This window comes from Paroedura picta, chromosome 5 (genome assembly GCF_049243985.1).
Source record: "Paroedura picta isolate Pp20150507F chromosome 5, Ppicta_v3.0, whole genome shotgun sequence".
Lineage (NCBI taxonomy): Eukaryota > Metazoa > Chordata > Lepidosauria > Squamata > Gekkonidae > Paroedura > Paroedura picta.
This window is the reverse complement of record NC_135373.1, coordinates 107,364,966-107,389,281: the sequence shown is the minus strand read 5'-3', so window position 1 is coordinate 107,389,281 and position 24,316 is coordinate 107,364,966. Positions and strand designations below refer to the sequence as shown.

At 43.4% G+C, this 24,316-nt stretch overlaps 1 protein-coding gene across 2 annotated transcripts; it reads left to right on the top strand.

Annotated features, from left to right (window-relative positions):
- Positions 1–574: 574 nt before the first annotated feature.
- DRAM1 (DNA damage regulated autophagy modulator 1) lies at positions 575–24,316 on the top strand. 2 transcript variants are annotated; one of them, XR_013231394.1, is made up of 7 exons: positions 575–1,091; positions 10,522–10,589; positions 11,403–11,545; positions 16,546–16,723; positions 20,135–20,208; positions 23,083–23,175; positions 23,311–23,350. XR_013231394.1 is itself a non-coding variant. In XM_077339767.1 (7 exons), the coding sequence occupies exons 1-7, from the start codon at positions 904–906 to the stop codon at positions 23,353–23,355; spliced, it is 774 nt and encodes a 257-aa protein (XP_077195882.1). In that variant the 5' UTR covers positions 577–903; the 3' UTR covers positions 23,356–24,316. The 2 variants fall into 2 exon arrangements, 1 of the variants encoding a protein (XP_077195882.1); XM_077339767.1 differs by having other exon boundaries at positions 577–1,091; positions 20,135–20,193; positions 23,311–24,316.

Sequence of the window (24,316 nt, the reverse complement as noted above, 5' to 3'; positions counted from 1 at the left end):
ACATCTATCCTGTCTCACCAACATTCTGCAGGCCTTCTACTTTTAAATCACAGATAGTCATTCAATAAGCAGCAGGATTTGCAAAGCTCTTTTAAGCAGCCCCGCATCCTGTCAAAGTCGTGTCTCCTGATCTGAAAACCGAGTTCGGGGATTTCTCCTCCTCCTTTCCTCTCCGCGATAACAAGAAGCAAAAAAAAAAAAGAGAGAGAGAGAGAGGAAGAAGCAAGACCTCGAAATGAAAGTGAAAGGGCTACGCAGCCCGGCGTCTTCTTAAACCGCGCCCGACGATGAACTCGAGCGGGAAGCCGAGCGCTGCACTTCACAGACTTACACAATATCCCCGGGGGGGGGGGGGGATCCTTTGACGCCCGTTCGCTTGCAAACTAAGTTCAGGAGCGGCGCCCGTGCAATCAAATCCCACAGAGCGCCTGTCGGGCGGGCAACTTGCGCGTGGCTGAAGGGCTCTTCTGTGCCAGTGAAGCGAAGCCACCGCCAGATTTCACGCGGGGAGGGGGGGAGGAAGGCCCATCCGAGGGCGCGCCCGTGGCGCGGGGGAAATTTCCCCGCGGGGGCGGCTCCTGCTCGGCGGGGAAGCGAGGGCTGCCTTCGTGTGGCGAAGAGGCAGCCAGGGCGGCGGCCCCCTCCGGGCCCGGGTGTGTGGGAGGGACGCCTCGGGGCAGGGCGCGCGGGAGGGAGGCGAAAGGCGCAAGCGGGCGCGCTCTTTCCCCAGCCAGGAGCAGGCAGCCGGTGCGGGAAGGGCGGCGCGCGGGTGTGGCGAGGGGGCTCTTGTGGGTGCTCCTGAGGCCATCGCCCCGCGCGGGGAGCGGGTGTGACTTCAAGCGCTTTGTGACTTCACCCGCCAGGCGGCTTAAGAAGCGCTCGGGCGGCGCCGCCTCCGCCTCCATGCCCACCGCCGGCGAAAGGCAGCCCCTGCTCCCCAAGGGCGCCCGCGGGACGATGCCCTGCACCTTCACGCAGGGAGTGGCCTTCGTCCCGACGCTGCTGGTCGCCTGGTCCTCGGCCGCCTTCATCATCTCCTACGTGATCGCCGTGCTGTGCGGCCATGTGGAGCCGCTCTTCCCCTACATCAGGTGAGAGGCGCCCCCTGTGGGCCGCGCCGGAGACGCCCGGAGGCTGATGCTCCGCACCCGCGCTCAGCGCATCACTGCGCGCAGAGAGGCGGTGCGGCGGCGGCTTCTTCTCGTAAAGAATTGGCCGCATAGAACGCGAGCGCCGCCGGGAAAGGAGCCTGATTTGGTTGGTGCTGGCATAGGGCTGCCAGCTCCGCCTTGGGGCATTGGGGGCTGGGGTGCTAGGTAGCCTTGCCAGCCTCTAGGTAGGGAAACAAGAAGGCCAAGGGGTGTGAATTGACTATTATGAATTCCTGCTACCCTCAAATGGATTTTTTTGTTCATTTGTTTTTGGGTTTGTTGTTGTTGTTGCTATTTTTCAACCTCTAGGCAGGGCCTCATCTCCTGCTATTACGATTGATCTCCTCCCCAAACTCTGCTCTCCCCAGGCTTCGCCCCCCCCCCCAAATGTTTCTGTACCCGCAACTGGCAACCTGGGAAAGGTGGGCTTGGGGGAGGGGAGGGGCCTCAGGGGCATTTTATGCCATCTACACTGTGAAGCGGCCATTTTCTCCAGGTGAACTGATTTCTGTGGGCTGGACATCCCCTGTAATTCCAGGAGGTCTCTGGACCATACCTGGAGGTGGGCAGCCTGAAGCATGGAGACTTTTAAAAAAGAGCGGCTTGTTCAAAAATGGTATCTGTTATAGTCCTCTAGAACAGGGGTAGTCAACCTGTGGTCCTCCAGATGTCCATGGACTACAATTGCCACGAGCCCCTGCCAGCGTTTGCTGGCAGGGGCTCATGGGAATTGTAGTCCATGAACATCTGGAGGACCACAGGTTGACTACCCCTGCTCTAGAACTCTTTAATCTGCTGAAGGTGTGTAGTAGATAAGGATTCTGCTTCCTGAGTTTGAGTCTGCGATCAAAGGCAGGTGAGCAGGATGTATGGAATATGGAGAAAGCCCCATTTATTTCAGTAGGATTGTGTCTACCTGGTAAGTGCATTTGAGATAGCAAATTTAATTTGCAGGCTGCAGTTCGTCGTCAACACTGGAATGTAATCACCAAATTCCAGTTAGTCCCAAGTAAGGACTAAAAATGGATGTTATGCTGGGACAACAGTGTTTGGAACTTTTCAGAATTTTTAAAGGGTGAATAGCTGTGTCTAGGCCCTTGTTTTGGATTGGGAAGCGGCAGGGGTGGGGAGGGCAGAGTGGCCTTCCATTCTTGTTTGCTTTGGCTACTGAAAATTGACTTTTCTGCCCTGTTTATAAAAAGATGCATGATGGTGGTCTTTTCTATTTTCCTTACTACAGCTACCAACGTTATGCAAGGGTTGGAGGGTGGGGGGGAATCTGTTTTGATTATTGAAATCATGTGGGGTTAAGTGTTATACCCTTTATCTTTTATACCACATTCCTGATCCAAATTAAGCCATTTAGGACACTTATTTGCCTTATAAGCCTATGGGGCATGAATTTCCTACATTTATGTTGAATTTTGTTGGCAGAATACACAAAAAACTAGTGACACTCCTTTAGGGCATTGTCACCTTACAATAGTTGACCGTGCCCCCAAAGTACAACCAGTTACAATTAACTGTTGGTTTTCTAGAAATAAAAATTCCATCAATTTTGCCCCTGAGGTACTTGTACACAAATGTGGAAAATGTGTACAACTAGGGAAGTTACAAAGCTAGGGTCTTTCAGTTTAACAGCTCTATGCTAAGTCACTGGTGTCCTTTGATTTTTATATTTGTATATGATAGATGAGTCAAAATGAAGAAGGAAGATGTGTTCAGGCTTCCTTTCAAGAAGTAATACTATGACTTGTGGCTCAGGGCAGTTTACATGGAACATGAAGTTATAAGTAATAAATTTCATAAAAACTGATACACAAAAATTAGTTCGGTAATTATATCAATTTATAATAACGACAATAACAGGAACATCACTAATAATTGATAACTGGACTGGTTAACATATTCACTGTAACTTTGTAGGCTGTCAATGTAGGTTGTCCCAAGACGTTCTTGGTGGGCATATCGGGGAGGGGGGATTCTGGGGGCCTGGCAGTTGTTGTCGTCAGTTCATTTGGCCTCAACCAGATGCCTGGCGGAAGAGCTCTGTTTTGCAGGCTGTGCAGAACTGTGCTAGCTCTGACCATTTGAATTGTTAGTTAAAGCAGGAAGCCATGGTGCTTTTGTACTCTACCACACTTAGTATGATTAATGGCATTCAAGGGATTGGAGTGAAAAATGCGTAATCCTAGTTTTCCCCAATGACAAGATTTAGCACAGTTCTCTAGCGGGGAATGATATGTGCCAACATGGTGAACTGATTCTCTGCTGAGAAGGAAGTTGGCCTAGCCTTAATGTTTACCACCATGGGAGAAAGCATTTATTGAATGTTCCTTTGACAGATGGTTATTAGACACTTCAGCTGAAATTAAAAGAGAGAACATGTACTTTTCCCTCTTGTGTCAGCTCAGTTTGTGTTTCTATTAATATCTAGAAAAGTTTGAAATGATTCCAAAATAACAAAGTTTTGACCATTGATGTAGAGCAGTTGGGGGGGGGGGAGCTTTTGTGCAGGACAGAAGAAACACATTCTTTTAACCAACTGATGGGAGATGTTGCCCCTGCACATCAAAAGGTGGTTTGGAGACTTAGCGCAGGGACCCTAACACAGACTGTACTTAAATGAACAGGTTGATACTGGACATGGTCCCAGACCAGGCTTTTAAAAATAACAACCAGTACTTTTAATTGGACTCAGAAGGATTTTTTTTTATTGCTAACCATAACCAGAAAATGTGATGTCTAATCAAGACTGTAACTGTGATGCAGTTGATAAAACTGAAAGTCGTCTCTAATCTGTTCAGAAAATCACAGAACTGTGGTTGTAAGGCATAGATCATGACAATAAAATGTAATGAAGTGCGCTGGTTATTGTTATCGTTAAACAGGTGAAATGGCAGTTTTGGTAAGTATATTCATCTTGTAATTTCCCCAAGTTCAGCCTGAATTGTTGGATTGGGTAAGCATGTTGAAAGAAAGGGGAAGGATATGGCAAAATGTCACTTTTGCAATGAAGATCTACAAAGTGTTCAAGCGAATTGATAAAAGGAGCAGAATACTGAAATGTTATATTGTTAGTACTTTAAAAACATCATTTGAAAAAATTATATCTTAAGAGGATCTTCTCAGTGATCACTAAAATTTTCCAAATAAGAGACATCTTTGGACCTTTAGTACTATGCCTTTTGTGAAAACCTTGCTTTAAGAAACATCATTCATTCTAAAATGGGGAAAAATCATAAGAATTTCCATTCCAAATTTTCTCTTTTCTTCCAGGCCTTCACATCTCTACACCATCTTGAATAATATGGTGCCATCTGTAAATTTGGCAAATTTCTTTATCATTTACGAAGAAGATAAATAGCACCAGTACTAATGTAGGACTAATGTAGGAGTTCTCGCGCCCTTATAAACTTCCTTGTGGGGTCCCACAGGGTGCGGTTCTCTCCCCTACATGGTTTAACATCTTCATGTGCCCTCTGGCACAGCTGGTGCGGAGCTATGGACTGGGTTGCCATCAGTATGCTGATGACACCCAGCTCTATCTCCTTATGGACAGCCGTCCGGACTCCCCCCTGGAACCATTTGCCAGATGTTTGGAAGCAGTGTCTGAATGGTTTGAGCAGAGTCACCTGAAATTCAACCCCTCCAAGACGGAGGTCCTGTGGCTGGGTAGTAGGGGGCAGGATCAGGAAGTGTGCTTACCCACCTTGGCAGGAGTGCAATTTACCATCGCACCCAAAGCCAGGAATTTGAGTGTGACCATTGATGCCTCCCTGACTATGGAGGCACAGGTCAAAAGAGTAGCGGGCCAGGCATTTTTCCATCTTCGCCAGGCCCGGCTGCTAGCGCCCTACCTGCCCCCCGAACACTTGGCCACAGTGATCCATGCGACGGTCACCTCCAGAATAGATTACTGTAACTCGCTCTACGCGGGCCTACCCTTGTCCTTAATCCGGAAACTTCAGCTAGTGCAGAATGCAGCTGCTAGGGTCCTCACTGGGACACCTTGGAGGGCCCATATCCAGCCGGTGCTGAGGCAGCTGCATTGGTTGCCCATTGCTGCCCAGATTCAGTTCAAGGTGTTGGTTCTAACCTTCAAGGTAATACGTGGGTTGGGCCCCACATACCTGCAGGACCACCTACTACCCTATGTTCCCCACAGGGCCTTACACTCTGCAGGGGAAAACCTATTGGTTGTTCCCGGCCCCAGGGAAGCGTGCCTAGCCTCGACCAGGGCCAGGGCCTTTTCGGTCCTGGCCCTACCTGGTGGATTGAGCTCCCAGGTGAGCCGCGGGCCCTGCGGGATTTGACATCTTTCGCAAGGTCTGCAAAATGGAGCTCTTCCGCCAGGTTTATGGTTAAGGCTGGGACCAGTGGAGGAGATTGGCTCCCCCCCGGCGAAGGGAGGTTGTGGGCCGTGGACATCATGTCGCCCCATGCTTTCAACGCCTCTAGTTGGGATGGGAAAGTAGGTTGGGAGATCATCCGCCATGTTATGGGTTTTTAAGTCTTTTAATGGGGGTGTTTTAATGGGGTTTTAAGACCATGTTACCCGCCACAAGCCTATTGGGGAGTGGCCGGATACAAATCAAATAAATAAATAAATAAATACCAAACACCACTTCTTTCCTCCATTTTGAAAATTGGTCATTTACCTCTCATTGTAACCAGTTTCTATTACATGAAAGGGCTAATTTTCATGACTTTTAAGAGCCAGTTCACATGTTGGTTCACCCATGTGTCCACTTCCCCCCACAGATTATCTGACAAAGTATTCTGGTAGTTCCCAGCTGGGAATTTAATTCCAAGACATGCAAGAGATCACCTGATTCAGCTTGGGCTCACAAAGAGAAGGGGCTTCAGCATCTCACCAATTCACTTCTGACCTGAAACAGCTCCTGGGAACCACTGTTTTTGTCTTGATGGGGCAAATAATGACTCCCAGAAGCCATTGTCAGAAAGTAAAAGAGTGCAGTGGAGCTGGTTGAAGTTCTTCCTATTTGCATGCCACAGTTCAGATTTCAGTCAAAGCTGCACACATCTGGTAATGGAGTTCTCAGCATGGAACTCCAGGTGTATATCTGGCCCAAACTCAGGTGACTTGTCACAGACCGTTTATGCACTGGAGGTTTCATGCCGGGCTGCAGGCTTGAGTTTAGTCATGGTAAGTTGCCCCACTTCTTCCTGCACCCACACGGGGGAGCCTTTGGCCCGGTGCACCTCATCCACCCTCAATTTATGCTTCTGCATGAGAGTTGGGGCAGTGAAGTTCCCAGTGTCTAAACGGTCACAGTGACTTTGTAACATGTAAATCTGCTTTTAAGTTTATTCAGTTTATGGTGAAGGACTTTATCCAAAAAAGCATTTTGGAGGTCTGTAATGTCTGCTGGAATACCCTCAACCATGTATTTATTAACTGTCTGAAGAACTTGAAAAGGCTGGTCAGACAGGACCCTCCCCCCCATTACACAAACAATGTTGATTTTCCTCCCCCCCCCTCCTTTGGACTCCCCTCCCCTGAAATCACTTAAAACCAAAATTTATCTAAACAGCACAAAATGTCTTATATTTTACCCGGATTCATATCCTTTAGAAGGAAGGCTGGTTTTTATTATCATCATCGTCATCATCATCATTTTATTTATATCCCGCCTCCCCCCGGAGGCTCGAGGTGGGTTACATAAAACAATCCCATTAAAACAATATCATAAAAGCATGAACCCACAACTAATCCTTAACAACATAGTTATAGCAGGCCAAGAGTGGCAGCAAGGTTCAATAACTAACCCGATCTCTACCCCCACTAAAAGGGAAGTGGAGGGGAGCTGCTGACATATGCAACCACTGCTTCGTGAGGGGGGGGGGGGCAGATCTTCATTGCTGCCCGGCCTCAACCAAAAGCCTGGCAGAAGAGCTCCGTCTTGGAGGCCCTGCGGAATGTTGAAAGTTCCCGCAGGGCCCTCAGCTCTTCCGGGAGCTCATTCCACCAGGTTGGGGCCAGGACTGAGAAGGCCCTGGCCCTGGTGGAGGCCAGGCGAGCCTCCTTGGGACCGGGAACAACCAGTAGATTAGCCCCCCCAGAGCGTAAAGCCCTGTGGGGGGCATAGAGCAAGTTGCTTATTTTTGTTAGGAGGTGAAAACTTTCAGGAGTCATCAGGTGTATGCTATCACTGTGGCTGTACTTCTTTATCCATGGAGTGCTCTTGCAAAAATATTTTTACTTTTCCCACCAAAAATTCATGCAGTGTTCATGACAGTAACCTAGTCTATATATGTCAGGCATATAGTCATTTAAGTCCCATGTCTGTAGATACTTGCAGTTTGCCTGGTTAATCATACAATTCTAGTACGTTGTAAAAAGAAAGTTAGTGTTAGTAGTAAACATTTGGTCTCTCCCACCTAGTTGGCAAACAAAGATGGGAAGGGAGGCTGCTGGGCCATCATATGCTGAAATATAAATACAGAACTGCAAGTATATTTGAAAATGTGGATGTATGAACCAGCAGAAGAATCACTGAGCTATATTTCTTTCCATAAGTTAGGCTTTCATCTATTTCCTTTTAAATCTTTTTAAAATGCTGTAAGTAAGCACTGCTAAATTTCATTGATTTCACAGGGAGAACTAATCATGTTTTTTAACTTTCTTTCATTCCAATCACTCAGTCCCAATTTTGACTAGATAACATCCATGATTTTCATACACATTTGCACTGAAAATAAGACTGTTGCCATGCAATTGTAAGCAAAGTTACTATTGCAAAGTTGACTGGGAATGGTTAGGCTTGGTTTACAACTCCATGGGCAAAGTTCTTAGCTCATAAAAAATGTATTAGGCTGCCTAGCGTACCTGTGATAGTCATTTGGCATTTAAAGGTTTCCAAAGCTTCCCTGATTGGTCACCACACTTTTTCTCACCAGAAGTTAAAAGTGTAAATGTACAAAGTCAAGTGTACATTTGTGTTTTTGTTTCCCAATCCTTTCCTTTATGGACAATATCCAGACCTGCCTCGAGCCTCCGGGGGGAGGCGGGATATAAATTAAAGGATGATGATGATGATGATGATGATGATGATGATGATAATAATAATAATAATAATAATAATAATAATAATAATAATAATAATAATAGAGTGTAATCACATTGTAGATTTATATTATATATTTGGAAATACATTTCAGTACATATTTTTCTGCAGTTTGCACATACAACCTGATTTTAAATGTGTTAAATAAAAAATGAATGACATTCATTGCAATTTTAGGTTATTTGGACTGCTCTTAAATGTGAAGTGTTCCAAGAAGTTCAAATTATGCACTGGTCAAATGCACAGATTCCATTCTCATCTTACTTAGTGCTCTTCAAAGGCTTTGAAGTGATCACAGCTCAAAATAACATTTAGGTAGTACAGGTCAATCTGTAATTGCAGAAGTACTTCAGCTTTGTTACAAGTGGCTCACTTGGGACGTGAGTTCTCTACTGTCCATGAAACTGTTCAGAGATTTTATTTCAAATAAAGCACTGAATGAAACTTTTAAGACACACACACACACTAAACTAAAAGCAAGTATGTTTCTGAAAGGCATCTAAATGAAATCCGTAGAAGAGCAAAAGACAGGAAACTTGGTTGTTAACTGGCCCAAGTAGAGTTCACATTTTCTTGCATAGCCTCCATGATAGGATTGCGGCTCAGTATGCGCCTCCAGTGCTGGCATTAGTCTTATAATTGCATTTAGATATAGGTGGGGGCTGAAAGGGAGAAACAGATTTAAGTTGCTAGACCAATTTGCCAGCTTGATAGAAAATAGTTGTTTTCTGAGACAGGTTTGTATAAAAGATTATCAGTTTTGCCTGTGAAAGAACACAGATATTTGAAATGTGTTGACAATCCAGGGAGATTTGTCAAACTTACTTCCCAATAAATAATTCTCTTACACTGATTTTTGTCACGTTTCAAATTCCTATTCAGTCGTAAACCTATCTGACTTTGGATGAATGACTGCCTCTTCATCTATTTTATCTTACAAGGCTGTTTTATGTGAAGGTATATGTAAAATAAGAATCTCTTGTGGCGCAGAGTGGTAAGGCAGCAGACATGCAGTCTGAAAGCTCTGCCCATGAGGCTGGGAGTTCAATCCCAGCAGCCGGCTTAAGGTTGACTCAGCCTTCCATCCTTCCGAGGTCGATAAATGAATGCCCAGCTTGCTGGGGGGTAAACGGTAATGACTGGGGAAGGCACTGGCAAACCACCCCATATTGAGTCTGCCATGAAAACACTAGAGGGCGTCACCCCAAGGGTCAGACATGACTCGGTGCTTGCACAGGGGATACCTTTACCTTTAGTTGAAACAGTTCTATGGAAGAAAATAGGGCATTGCCTGTTAGCATGCTTAGAATGGGTTTGCAAATTCTTTTCCAGTCTGCGGGACTCAGACTGCAATTCCAAACACCGAAGTACGTTGCATCAAAGTCATTATGTGTGTGTGTTGGGAGGGGGTTGCTTCGTTGTGGAGACAAGTCAGCATGATTTTGAAGGAACTTCCCATCTTTCTCTGGAATACTAGAATGTCTCTCAACAGAACAGGGTTTTTTAGAATGAACATGGATGTTGCAATATTTAATGCAACTTTTTAAAGTACAATAAAGTTTGTTATCTTGATTAACTGTATTTGGTTGTGACACAGTCTACTGATGTAACAGAATTGGTTTTTGCTATATATTCCCTGTCATGTAAGAAGATCATAGTCTGTCCAAGAGTGCTTGCATTCGAAAGCTCACGCCCTGAATAAATCTTTGTTGGTCTTAAAGCATGCTAACCTTGTTTAACTTGCGTATCCATATTCCTCACTTTTTATTTGTGATAATAATGTGACTGCAAGTTATGGCAATGTAATGGAATTTTGAATTTGACTCCCTGGCCTTGGGATAGATATTACCAGCAATTCCGTGGGAGGAATGTTTCACAGTTGTATGGAAATGGATGGAGCAAACAACATATGGCGAGGTGGGAGCCTTAGATCAGTCATAAAAGGCAATTTGGTCTGTTCTTGTGTACACCGAATTCTAGGGGATTGATTGGCTGTTTTGACAAAGGATTATCATTGGCTGTATTTGGTTGTAACACAGTCTACTGATGTAACAGAATTGATTTTTACTATATATTCCCTGTCATGTAAGACGAAGAGTGCTTGCACTCGAAAGCTCACACCCTGAAAAAACCTTTGTTGGTCTTAAAGGTGATACTGGACTCTTATTCTATTGTGTTACTTCAGACCAACATGGCTACCCATTTGAATCTTGATTAACTAGAATAAATTTTAAAGTATTTCTTGAATATGAAAACATTTTGTTTTTTATTTATTTCAGTGACACAGGAGCAAAGCCTCCAGAAAGTGGTATCTTTGGGTTTATGATTAATGTTTCTGCATTTCTAGGTATGTATATTTTATACGTATTCATTTATTGAAATAAATAGCCTGCCTTGTCTTAAGTTGTGTAAAAATGGTTAATAGTTTAATAATCAGGTGTTTTCAGACACTGAGGGATCACAAGAACTGAGACCACAATTAGACCTATTGTATTTAGGACTTGGCCAAGGAAGAAAAACTGCCTGGGGCTACTTCTGTGCCTTTATAAACAGTTTGGTATGCAAAACTTAGCTAGTGAAGCTTTTCATGGCATATGAAGATAGAATTACCACTTGCTAATATCTGCAGTTATGCTGCTATCATAGGAATAATTCAGAAAGCAGTGGCAGAGTTGAGGGTTATGCATTACTATGATATCTGACAAGCATAAAGCAAGAGTTTTTTTTCTACATAAGGAAGGCTTTTTCACCAGGGTTTTGTGAAACCCTAGGGTTTCTTTATGGATCTGGAAGGATTTCCTGAAAGGATGAGAATTAATTGATTTTTAATATCTTTAAAAATTTGTTAAACATTTGATGGGTAATATGACAATATATGGTCATGTTGACCCACCCCTTCTCCCAAATGGGTAATTATTGACCTGGAGGAGTGGGAAGGGGAGGGGTCCTGTGTAGGCATGCACACAGCTATGCTTCCCAACCATATTCTGCATTATCATACCACTTTTGGGGTTTCTTGAAGCCTGAAGAATGTTTCAGGGTTTCTAAATGGTAAAAAAGTTGCAGATGACATATGGTTAGGACCAAATCATGTTGTGTACTAGATAATCTAGATGGTTTTACTTCAGTTCATAAATAATTTTTCTTTTTCCTTTTTTAGGTGCAGCCACAATGTATATAAAATATTTAATTGTAAAGAAGCAAAATGAAGTGACAAATTTCATTGCTCCTTATTTCAATTTCATTACATTAATTATTGGTGTGCTGGGTTGTGTTGGAATGGGCATCGTTGCAAGTTTTCAGGTAGGTGCAGATATGTGATTAAATTCTGTTTATTCATTAAGATTGTATCTGGCTTCAGGGTAGTTTACAAATAATTTAAAAACAATATCCTTATCCATGGTTCCTCTATATATTTGTGAAACAGCCTGTAGGGTGGAACGTGTCTGGTGTCCAAGTTGGAATAGGGCCAAAGCTGGCTGCACCCTGATTGGCCCTGCCCGTGCAGCTCCCGCCCTCTGTCCCTGGACTCTAGCTTCTTTGCTCTCAGACACACCTCTGTGCCTGGAGCCAGTAGCAGGTAAGGGGAGAGGTCCCTGGGCACAGGGTTGTGGTGGAGGGCCTGTTAACAAGGGCTTCTTGGCCTGCTAGGCTGGGCCTGCTAACGAGGGCCACTTGGCCTGCTAACGAGGGCCTCCTGGCCTGCTGACTGCCTGCTAAGGAGCTCTATCCCGGACCAGCTCCTGCCGCCCCACTTGATCCAGCTGTGAGCTGCGGCCCAAAGCCACCTTAAACTGCCTGGCCGGCAGTCTTAGGAATGGGCTTTGAAGCTAGTACAATTATATTATGCAAATAACATGTAAATTCCAGAAAGTGTCTATATCTAGTCCTGATAAACTCTACTTAGTAGGAATGGGTATGAACCTAAAAATTCCAGTGCAGAGTTTAGGACAGCCCCTGAACCCCATACTGGAATTTTCCCAAGCCAAATTGGCCACTTCTGATTCCCTTTTCCCCAGCTGTGGCAAAAGTGGAGGATCACTCAAACAGGCAGCCATTTCAGCCTAATATCAGGGCAAATACACTAATCTGCTTTTAGGCTGAAATGGTTATGAAGTCATTTAACTGGTCTATTTCTCTTCTCCCCAGTTGGAATCAGGGAGGGCGAAATCAGGGAGTTTGCAGCCGTTTAATTCTAACAGTTGATGGGTGGGACTCATCAAGCTGTTATGTTTAGATGATCCAAACAGCCAAGATGGTCAGAAGTCTGGACTAAATTCCATTTTAGTAGTAAAACATTTACTAAAACATTTAGGTGTGAGTGAAGAATTGATAGAATAACACTTCGGTCATTAATGCACAGCTATATGAAATTTGGGGAAGGCACTGGCAATCCACCCCGTATTGAGTCTGCCATGAAAACGCTAGAGGGCGTCACCCCAAGGGTCAGACATGACCCAGTGCTTGCACAGGGGATACCTTTACCTTTACCTTTATATGAAATTAGCAGGACTACAAGTAGAATCATCCTTCATATTCTGCAGTTTTCTTTAAAATCCATGGTCAGTGTTCAGTCTTAAATGTTTATTGGCATATGGACCCGTGCAAAAGTTTACACTTCAGATAGAAAATGAGAGAAAATGAGGCTATTAATCCTACTGTACAGATGGAGAATTTCCTCAAAGAAAGGCTAAAATGTTTGTCCAAGGTTAACAAGAAAACTAGAGGAACTGAAAGCACATCATCTGATTCAGAAGTCCAGCATCAATCTTGTTCAGTTTGCATAACGTGTGTAATGAAAAAGAAGAAGAGTTGGCTTTTATACCCGAAGGAGTCTCAAAGCAACTTACAATTGCCTTCCCTTCCTCTCCCCACAACAGACACCCTGTGAGGTAGGTGGGGTTGAGAGAGTTCTGACAGGACTGCTGTGTGAGAACAGCACTATCAGAACTGTGATTAGCCCGAGATCACTCAGTTGGCTGCATGTGAAGGATCTGGCTCTCCAGATTACAAATCGCCATTCTTAACCACTGCACCAAGCTGATTCTTCCAAGCTCTTCCATGTTATTTTGTTTGTGCTGGAGTTACGTGAATGGCTTTGTTGGGGGGAGGGGGAGGGAAAGCATAATACATCAGAGCTTCAGTTGCTTTTCAGTCCCTTCTACCCAAAGATGTCTGTTCTAAGGCTCAACATGAGCCCTGGAATGAGGAACAGCAGTACATCCAAATCAGTTACTGGGCAGTTTCTACTCTGTTCCTGGGTCAGTCAGTGATAGTGTTGCAGAAACTATTTTAGGGAATCCATTTGAAATTTGTTCCTCTTAAGGTGAGTGAGGAACTGTAGTTGAACGTTCATGGAGCTTCCTGTACTTGTAAAATACGTTGCTCAAAGCAACCACATAACATGCTTAAATCACTGGTTACACTCTAAGGCAGGGGTAGTCAAAGTGCGGCCCTCCAGATGTCCATGGACTATAATTCCCAGGAGCCCCTGCCAGCATTCGCTGGCAGGGGCTCCTGGGAATTGTAGTCCATGGACATCTGGAGGGCCGCACTTTGACTACCCCTGCTCTAAGGTTGTATTATAGTTATTAGCTTTCATTCTTGTCTAAAAATTGAACTTTGGTTTCTCTGAAGGCTGTACATTTTGCAAAAATTTGGGTTTCCTGTAGTTCTCCCCCTGCTTCAGTGGTTGAGAGCTGGGGAAATCTTTCAGACAAAAACATAAGTAATTTCTTGTTCGAATAGCTAACATGCATGATCTTCTGATATAATATTTAGTCTTGAATCTGAACACAATGGAAAAATGGGCAAATGAGAACAAGATGCAATTTAATAAAGATAAGTGTAAAGTTCTGCATCTGGGTCAGAAAAATGAAAAGCATGCCTACTGGATGGGGGATACGCTTCTAGGTAGCACTGTGTGTGAACGAGACCTTGGGGTACTTGTGGATTGTAAACTAAACATGAGCAGGCAGTGTGATGCAGCGGTAAAAAAGGCAAATGCCATTTTGGGCTGTATCAACAGAGGCATCACATCAAAATCACAAGATGTCATAGTCCCATTGTATACGGCACTGGTCAGACCACACCTGGAGTACTGTGTGCAGTTCTGGAGGCCTCACTTCAAGAAGGACATCGATAAAATTGAAAGGGTACAGAGGAGAGCGACGAAGATGATCTGGGGCCAAGGGACCAAGCCCTATGAAGATAGGTTGAGGGACTTGGGAATGTTCAGCCTGGAGAAAAGGAGGTTGAGAGGGGACATGATAGCCCTCTTTAAGTATTTGAAAGGTTGTCACTTGGAGGAGGGCAGGATGCTGTTTCTGCTGGCTGCAGAGGAAAGGACACACAGTAATGGGTTTAAACTTCAAGTACAACGATATAGGCTAGATATCAGGAAAAAGTTTTTCTCAGTCAGAGTCGTTCAGCAGTGGAATAGGCTGCCTAAGGAGGTGGTGAGTGCCCCCTCACTGGAAGTCTTCAAGCAAAGGTTGGATACACACTTTTCTTGGATGCTTTAGGATGCTTAGGGCTAATCCTGCGTTGAGCAGGGGGTTGGACTAGATGGCCTGTATGGCCCCTTCCAACTCTATGATTCTATGATTCTATGATTCTATGAATAGCAAAGCTAGAGAAAGCTATTTTATTAAAATGACGGGAACCATTTGTAAAAGGTCATGAAGAAAGCAAAATAAAGTTTGATCTGGTTGACATTTAGACAGATGAATAATCTGTAAAGATGTGTTCTCTGTTGGTCTGTCTCCAAAAACAAAGTATGAACTGTTATATAAATTCAGTCGCAACTCATGAAATAAGCATAACTACATTTCCTGTAAATAAGCTCAAGATTAACCAAGGATACAGCTACTTGCTGGAACCAGCCTTTGCTGACCAAGTTCATATATTGAAATTATTATGATCTCCATATTTAAAGCTGTTGTTCTACTGGGGTTCCCCCAAGGATTATTTTGTATTTATACTGAAATACTGAAAATTCTGCTGTAGACTTCTCAGTGTTCTTGGAATGCAAGGAGCAAGGAGTGCAAGAAAACTAGTTTAGGTTTCTTGTATAAACAGGAATATTCCTCTTGTATAAAGAAGAATATGGAAATGGTCCTTAAATGAACCAGGTTCTTGGTTGAGGCCAGGTCAAGGAGAGAAAGATCAATTTGGGCCCTCTGTGCTAAGAAGCAGTTACGCCCTGTATCATCTTACGGTGTTGGGTTATGGCTCCCTCTGCCACTCCCTCTGTTGGATGTTGTTGTTGGGGGGAAGGGTAGTTCAGTTATACCACTGTGTTTTTCATAGAATCATAGAATCGTAGAATAATAGAGTTGGAAGGGATCTCATGGGTCATCTAGTCCAACCCCCTGCACTATGCAGGACGATGCTGTAATTACTTGATGCTGTAATTTTTATGTCCTTATATTGATATTTTAATGAAGTTTTATTGGGGTTTTTAGTTTATGGACTATTTGTAACCCGCTGAGAGCAGCGGAAAATAAAAATATAAATAAATAAATAAACGGAGGGTTCTAAAACCCTGCATATAAATAAAAGCCGAAACAAATAAGATAATTGGAAATCATTTGCCCTTTCTTTCCAGAGAAATTTCTCGATTACTTGTTGGAACTCTGAAGATATTCGCTTCAAATTTCTGCTCAGCTACTATGAAATTAAGTTCCAGTTTTGGGAATTCATGCAAAATGCCCTTTCGGGTATTTCTGATTAACTCTGTTGCCGTTGATACTTTTAAAAGATCATCTCACATCTGCACAGGGCTTAGCTAGTTGATTAGATGTGTTTATGTCGTTATGTCCAATCAATACAGTTCTGCAAATGCACTCATGTACCTCATCTTTCAACACTTGTTGGCTATAGATTCTGCTACCACTGAATTGTTTATATGAGGATGCTCCACAACTGAAGATAAAAAGTGGTTTCCCCCCCCCCCCCACATTTATGGTTCCAAGAGGCAGCAGTCCTATTGGAGGAATTCAGGGGAGAATAATTACATCAGATTTCGGATATCTCTGAACGCTACACCAGGGGTAGTTGACCTGTGGTCCTCCAGATGTCCATGGACTACAATTCCCATGAGCTCCTGCCAGCATTTGGAGGACCACAGGTTGACTACCCCTGCACTACACCATCAACTGACTTGTTAAATTTATAATCTTATGAGAAGACTAGGAGTAATCTTGGCTGTTAATCCTGTATTTGCCACAGTCCCAATGTTGTTTTGGTGCTCATTCGTACAATAGCACTAGTAAGTAACTATTTCCCACTTGTCTTTTCAGGAGCTAGCAGTCCCTGCTGTCCATGATGGAGGAGCTCTTGTGGCTTTTCTTTCTGGTGTTGTGTACATAATTCTCCAGACCATCATCTCTTACAAGTCGCGTCCTCAGTGGAGCGCTCCATGTATATGTCACATACGGCTGGCCCTTTCCATAATGTCCTTCATAGCTGCCATTCCCAGTATCCTTTTTAGAGTGTTATTGTATACTAATAATTACACAAAACGTCATTCTTCTCATATTGTTAAGCCAGGCTTTCTCAACCAGGGTTTCTTGATGGCCCTGGAAGAGTTTCCCGGATGGGTGGGAGTTATTTTTTATTTTTTAGATTTGTTAAACATTTATCAGATGATATGATCATATATGGTCATGTCGATGTCCCCCTCCCCCATGGCAGATGATGGGCCTGGAGGGGATGGTTGGACATGAGCACAGCTATGCTTCCCAACCATATTCTGCACAACCATGCCACTTCTGAAGAATGTTTCAGGGGTTTCTCAATGGTAAAAAAGTTGAGAAAGGGTGTGTTGGACCATTGATATAACAATGACAACTACTCAGACATCTTGAGTTCAGTTGTTGTCATGTTTTTACTACCTATGAAACATGTTTAATCCACTGTATTTTGTCTTCCTTGAAGTTAAAGCAAACTGTTTGAAAGCAGGAGTTTTGCAGATTTCTACCCATAGTGCTTTAGTAATGTGAGACTGGGAGTTTAGGTCTTTCCTCAGTTGCTTATTGTGATGTAACCACCCCCTTAAGCTCCTTTCTGTCTCTGATTTGCTTACATGAGCAAAGAGGGAAATTCATAATTGAACCAAAAATCAGAAGAAAGAATCTCTGCATAATCAAGAGCTGACTGTTTATTAAAGTCACTAACTCAGTTGGAAAATTGTGAGCAGATAATTTGTACTAGACACAAGGACCCGTGGCACTGCATTTAACCCTGAGGGAAAGACTACAAGATATGGAGAATAACTGCCCTTGTAAACATAGTTATTGATTTCAATCCTGTGGACCCTTATTTGGAAATACATGCCACTGAATGTAATGGGACCGACTTCTGTGAGTACATGCATAGGATTATGCCGTAAGCATGTTGGTTTAGGAGAAAAACCCCCAAAATTAACCACATTGATAATGGTTTCAGAAATACTTGACTCATGTAAACAAGACCTTCCAGAGATTCAAGAAATCAGCTTGTAGCACAATCTGTTTTCTGCTGAAAAGTGGAGGATGTAGGAATGTTTGTACTCCTCGAAACAAATTTATACATACAGTGTGTACTGCAGCAATTCTGAAGTCAGGCTGGCAAGGCTGAATTCTGCTGTGTCATGCTAATATTAGTCTCCTAGAAGGAAGCAAAATTGTCTGGACCTCATGCCTACATATTCAGCAATATATATCAGTGACACTGAAAGCATTTATGGAGGCGGAATTTTGGCTTCTGGGAATTAAAAATTACAACCAGGGAGCCCTCAATGACGTGGAGGCCACATGTGTTTTTCACCTTCCCAATATTTCCTCTTTCCCTTCCCTGAAAGCCCTTATAGCCTTTCACCTTTTCCTGCCAGTGAACCTACCTTTATCTCCCCCTTTTTCTTCAACTTTCCCTCCTTTCTTTTCCCTGGCAGCCTCTATCCAGGAAAACTCTGGCCAAGTTGTGTGGTGTTGCCTATCAGATCCAGTTGTGTGGTGGAAAACCTGCAAGAAGCTTGGCGTAGTGGTTAAGAGCTGCATCCTCTAATCTGGAGAACTGGGTTTAATTCCCCACTCTTCCACATGCAGCCAGTTGGGTGACCTTGGGCCAATCAGATCTCTCCCAGCCTCACCTACCTCACAGAGTATCTGTTGTGGAGAAAGAAAGGGTAGGTGATTGTAAGCCGTTTTGAGACTCCTTTGGGTAGTAAAAAGCAGAGTACAAAAAACAGCTCTTCCTTGCTTCTCAAGAACTGGCAAGAAACACCTCATACTGCCCTCCTCACACCTCCTGACATCTGGCAACCCCAGTATCATCACCTTTTCCTCCTCTCCTTCCTTTCCACCAACTGACCTACCATTTATCTTCAGCTGTCATTATTTTTTGTTTACTTCATCCGCATCTTTTTCCACGTTGGGACCCTTGCATCATTCTCTTCAATTTAGCCTACTTTATGAAGTAGCTTATGATGAGAGAGTTTGACTGTCTTGGGATCACACAACAAGAATCCATGCAAGAGTAGGGACCTGAATCTGGGCTTCCCAAATCTTCTAACTGCTATACCACAGTAGTTTTTGTGGGGTGGCTGCTACTGAACTGTTGCAAGCAGTCATGTCTGGGAGAGTAATAGACCTTGCATAGCATCTAGTTGCCTGTTGGTTGCTGCCAGGCCTAGCCCTGATTTTCTCTCAAAGACTAAAACAGCCCTGGAAAGGGCTTGACCTCTCTCCCTGCCGTTTACTTTCAGAAACCAAGGCTTCATCTGGCAGTACTATTGTGGTAGTCTAGCAACAGAAGAAGAAGAAGAAGAGTTGGTTCTTATATGCCGCTTTTCTCTACCCGAAGGAGGCTCAAAGCGGCTTACAGTCACCTTCCCATTCCTCTCCCCACAACAGACACCCTGTGGGGTGGGTGAGGCTGAGAGAGCCCTGATATCACTGCCCGGTCAGAACAGTTTTATCAGTGCCGTGGCGAGCCCAAGGTCACCCAGCTGGCTGCATGTGGGGGAGCGCAGAATCGAACCTGGCATGCCAGATTAGAAGTCCGCACTCCTAACCACTACACCAAACTGGCTCTCTGAGGGCATTTGTTTGAGCCACTGAGGGCATTTGTTTCTTAAAGCTACTGGCACTGCTATTAATGTATGGCATTTTTTTTACCCCGACTGTGTTGTTAAAAGACCTTTATCCGCTCCCTAGGGCTTTTCTGAAGTTTGTAGAAAAATCTCTCTTGTCTGTTCATGGCTCACCTCTCCAGATTTATGTATCCACAGATTTGGCCACATGAAGAATGAGATATATTGAGGTAGTTTATAGATTAGATCAGGGGTAGTCAAACTGCGGCCCTCCAGATGTCCATTGACTACAATTCCCAGGAGCCCCTGCCAGTGAATGCTGGGAGGGGCGCCTGGGAATTGTAGTCCATGAACATCTGGAGGGCCGCAGTTTGACTACCCCTGGATTAGATAGTCATAAAAGGTCCTGGAATAAGTGGCATGTTACTTGGCACTTTTCAATAACTGCAAGTTTAGAGAACTTTAACTTAAAAAAAATAAGACTACTCAGCGATCTGTTGAACTTAAAAACCCATGACTGGAGAAACACAGAAACCTATGATTAGAGGAAACCCATGAGACTGATGATGATGTCTCTTGTTTGGAGAACTTCCTTGCACTACAGTCCACCAAACATCCACGGTTGCATAAATGCAGAAGTGTCTGAAAAATCATGTGGTAGTAACAATCTGTGTTCAGATGTTTAGAGCCTTGCTGGCTGGTCCATTCCCTTATATGAATATATACGTTGCCTTCATGATTCCAAAAATGTATAATTTGGTGGGGAAGGAGGGGGGAGTTTTACTGTAACTTGTTTTCTTTAACGTCTGTTTCTCCAGTGATTGCATGCGCTTCACTAATTTCCATTACAAAAATAGACTGGAATCCAGGTGAAAAGGTAAAACCTCAATAGGTAAAAAATTTAATCCTTCTGCAAGTTAGCTATAGCACTCAGTCCTGTGTAATTGTAGCTAGGCAGACTGAGCAGGTGATTATAGAATGTACTGGTGACCTGGAAGTTACACAGATGTTCTTTCAGCAAGTTGGTCAGACCTAGGTTACTCAGAACCAAGAGCTCTTGGATTTGAGGCTGACTGACGTAGAACAGCTGCTGAACCCCCAGACTGAAAGAACCAACCCATGAAAAAATCAACCCCCAATGTTACTGTTAATTGTTATTTATAATGTGGTTTATGTTAGACTGAGAATGTGAGATGGGCTTGCTTTTTAAAGTAGGCAACCTGGGTATGCAGGAGTGTAACCAGTACTGGATGAAGGGGGAATGTAGTCCCTCAACTAATTTGGCTAATTTACTCAACTATCTCCTGCTGTCCTGGTTATCATCAGCTTGCCCACTGCAAGTAAAGCAAGACTTTCACCTTTGTGGTGTTGTCTACATGGGGACACAGGCCTGAGTAGCTTCCCCATTGGTGCTGTGGCTGCTAGAATAATGCAGCAGTGACAGGGCTTCCACACAGCTGGTTTCCCTGGTAGGTTATTATCTGATGCACACTTTGGTATAATGCTATTAAATTGCAAATTAAATAATAACCTACCAGGGAAACCAGCTGTGTGGCTTTCATTTTAAAAAAGAAGTCTTCAGCCAATTTCATTGCAGAGATATGCCCCCTCCCCCCAAAATCTCCACATGGAAAGGGACTAAAGATTTTGTTTCTTTTTTTTTAAATGAAAGTTGAGAATTCAGAGAATCTGATTCCTATTTTGGTACAGCAATATATCAATATAATGCTATTGAATTCTGATTAAAAGAAGAACCTCTGCAGGAGAAAGAGGAAATGGATGCCGTGGTGGTAGTTGGGGGGGGGGGGGGGAGAATGGCTGCTGCAAGCTCAGAACCAGAAAAATCCAAACTTTTCCACCCACATAGTAAACACTTTCCCCAAGCAGGTTTGGGAAAAATTGGAAAAAAGCCAGGGAGATTCTGGGAAGTGCATGAGAGTACCACGATTCTGTGGGGCAGTGAGGAGGAGGTATAGCTTCCCAACAGCATTGAACCTGGGCAGTTAACCCATGCGGGAACAGCCCGTGTTTAATAAAATTGCAGTGGGCCCCAGCCGTCCATCTGGGGTTTAGGGACGCCAGCCAGGAAAGGGGCACAATAATCAGGTATACTATTATCAGGCTTAAAACAGTGAAGGCCGAGGATTTCCTATAATGCAGCCTGAAAAGGAGTTTTGTTACTTCAGCCTGTAGGAACCCAGAGAGAGAGAGAGTTTGCATATGTATACATTAACATATGAAAGTACCTTAGTACTGAGTTGGAACACTGATCCAACTGGTGGCTCGCCAAGATCTTGGGGAGAGAAGAGTCTCATCCAACATATGGCTGATAGCTTTTAACTGGAAGTACCGGGGTTTGATCCTGTGTTTACTGTACCTGAGTTCCAGGCCCTCCCCAGAGCAGTCTGACAATGTCTGTATAACCACTTAGGTTTCTGCATTGAGAGGGAGGTCTAGAAAGTTCAGAAGGAAGTTTCATAAGGTTTGTTTTCATAGATGATTACCCAAAGAGAAAGGGTGGGTAATAAATCCCATCAATAACATTTCTTGAAACTATTCTTTGGGTATACTGTACCACAAGGGGGAGCATTTTCCTTATGAATCCTACAAAAAAACAGATTTGCATTCCTGTGGAGGTGATCCTTAATGCTATGATGACACACGAAAAGTTCTTTTTACTGAAACGAGTAACCTCTCTTGACTTGAAACTATATCTTTGTGACCTTTAGACTTTCTCTCTTGGTCCTCAGTATGCCTTCTGTTCATTATTAAACCTGTACTGTGAAACTCACAAACGGAATGTTTCATTTAAGCTGAAACTTGCAGGTTTAACCCTTGTGTTTAGATACAAATGAGTTGCAAGGACTATGATAAAATAACTATAGTGGTGATTAGGAGGCACTGAGTTATTGCATTTTTATTTTAATTTATTGTATTTATTATTACCGACCCTTTCTCCTTGGACTTCAGACACATGGCAATGTATTAGTAGAGGAAGGGGAGAGGAATCATAAGTGACTTCTACCTCCTCTGTGTGTGTGTGTGTTGCAAATATTCTGAAACAGATGCTCTTATGTGTCTTCCATGATGAAAGTTACAGCTTCCAGGTGGGGAGGTGCCTCTTTGTGCCTCAGGAGATGACTGTGCTGTTAAGGCAGCTACATCTTACTAAGTCCTTTTGAAATGTTTGGTTGCTCTGTACACAAGACATACTGGTTTGGATTTTTGCACCAACATTTCTTGAACTGGATCTGCAGATGTCTCATCATCGAGTAAATGCATACATTTATGTATTTACTCTGCTGCTTCTCCATATGCAAAGCTGCCTGTATGCCTGGTGACCGACCCACCAGCTGTATGCAGGATTGCTGATGCTCCAACACAAAGGAGAGGCAGAGGGTAGAAGGGGAGGCAGGGAGAGCAGCAAGCAGTCTGGGCGTGTGGAGACTATCCCTGTGTACGTGTACTCCACTTGCTGCAGCTTTCTTAGTGAGTGTGGCTTTTCCTGGTCCCTGCAGGAATGCAAAGGTATTCTCATTGTGTCAACTTCAGTCTTTTTTGTGTGTTTAGGCGTTTATTGCTCTAAGAAGTTTAACTCTTTACAATTTAAACAGGGAGAGAAAGAAACAAGAAGTTAAACTTAAAAAAAAATCTGCTAGGGTGTGCCTTGCCAATATTAAATATATGTATGATTCACTTTCTGTTTGCCATTTCAGGTTTTTAGTATTTATCCTTTTTATTCCTCCTATTTTTCCCTTTCTGTTAGGATTATTTGTATCATTTTGTGAGCGCCGTCTGCGAATGGATAGTAGCCTTCGGTTTTGTTTTCTACTTCTTAACATACATCAAAGAGTTTCAGGTGGGTATGATGAGCAGGTGGTTCAACTTGAGGGGAAAGGAGTTTGAACTATTAATATCGGAAATTCTGGCTGTCCCCAGCCCTGTTCTAACAGTCTAAGCACTTTGCCTGGCCTTGTTTCCTTTTCTTTTCCAGAGAGTTACCGTAAGGATATCAACCGAAATGCATGAGAGCTTTTGACTACGTTTTATCCATTAGAATCATAGAAGCTGGAACTGGGGAGTTATTAAACGGTTGTGGAAAAACGGGAGTAGTCAAAGCTGACGTGACGCATCCCTGCTGCATCGATGCTACAATTTGCATAATCAAAGTCAAGGCAGAGTGTCTTCTAAATTTTTACCACTATCTCCTAATTTTGCCCCCTTTGGGTTGATGTTATAAAACCATTTTGTGTCTTTTTTTATACCTTTCCATGTTTTGTTTTTTTAAAATCTTTTGAACGCATACAGCTTCTCAGAAAAATTGAAATGATGTTTCTTTTGTTGTTGGCAAATGCAGATGCCTTAAAATAATCCTAGGGGCTGTATGCATCCTTATTGAGGACTAAGTCCTGTTGAACCCGGTAGGGCATGGTTTCTATGGAAACATGGTTACCATTTCATTTTTAAATACTGTTCCTAATTTCAAAAACAAGGCAGATACGAAAAAGTATGATACATGAATGTGTGTGTTTTATATAATAGTAAGCAAGGGACCTCAGTACTGAGAAATACAATTGCACCTAAATCCATCTTGAAATTAAGAGGACACATTTGCTATTGCTCAGGGGTAGTCAACCTGTGGTCCTCCAGATGTTCATGGACTACAATTCCTAGTCCATGGTCATCTGGAGGACCACAGGTTGACTACCCCTGCTATTGCTAATGTGACTTGTTGATTTCATCGGGATGAAATCTTGAATGTGTTTAATCAGAAGTGACTAGGTTCAGTGAACTGTGCCCCAAATCTATGCCTTTTCCTATAATGATGAGGGCCTTAGAGTCTTGGAGAAGCCTGTGCATATCAGCACTTTTCTTTTTCATATTAAATGAACCGTGCCTTTTATAAATGTTGTAAATTGATATGTTGACTGCTGTTTGTTTGAAGAGGATCAGAATCTGCGTGTACATGTATGTATTTCTAATACAAAACCTTTATGAGA

Bases quoted from the DNA above. Each gene is read 5' to 3' on its own strand.
- DRAM1 (XM_077339767.1), top strand. From the start codon at position 904: ATGCCCACCGCCGGCGAAAGGCAGCCCCTGCTCCCCAAGGGCGCCCGC. The intron at 1,092-10,521 runs GTGAGAGGCGCC...TATTTATTTCAG, and splicing joins CCGCTCTTCCCCTACATCAG to TGACACAGGAGCAAAGCCTC. The intron at 10,590-11,402 runs GTATGTATATTT...TTCCTTTTTTAG, and splicing joins TAATGTTTCTGCATTTCTAG to GTGCAGCCACAATGTATATA.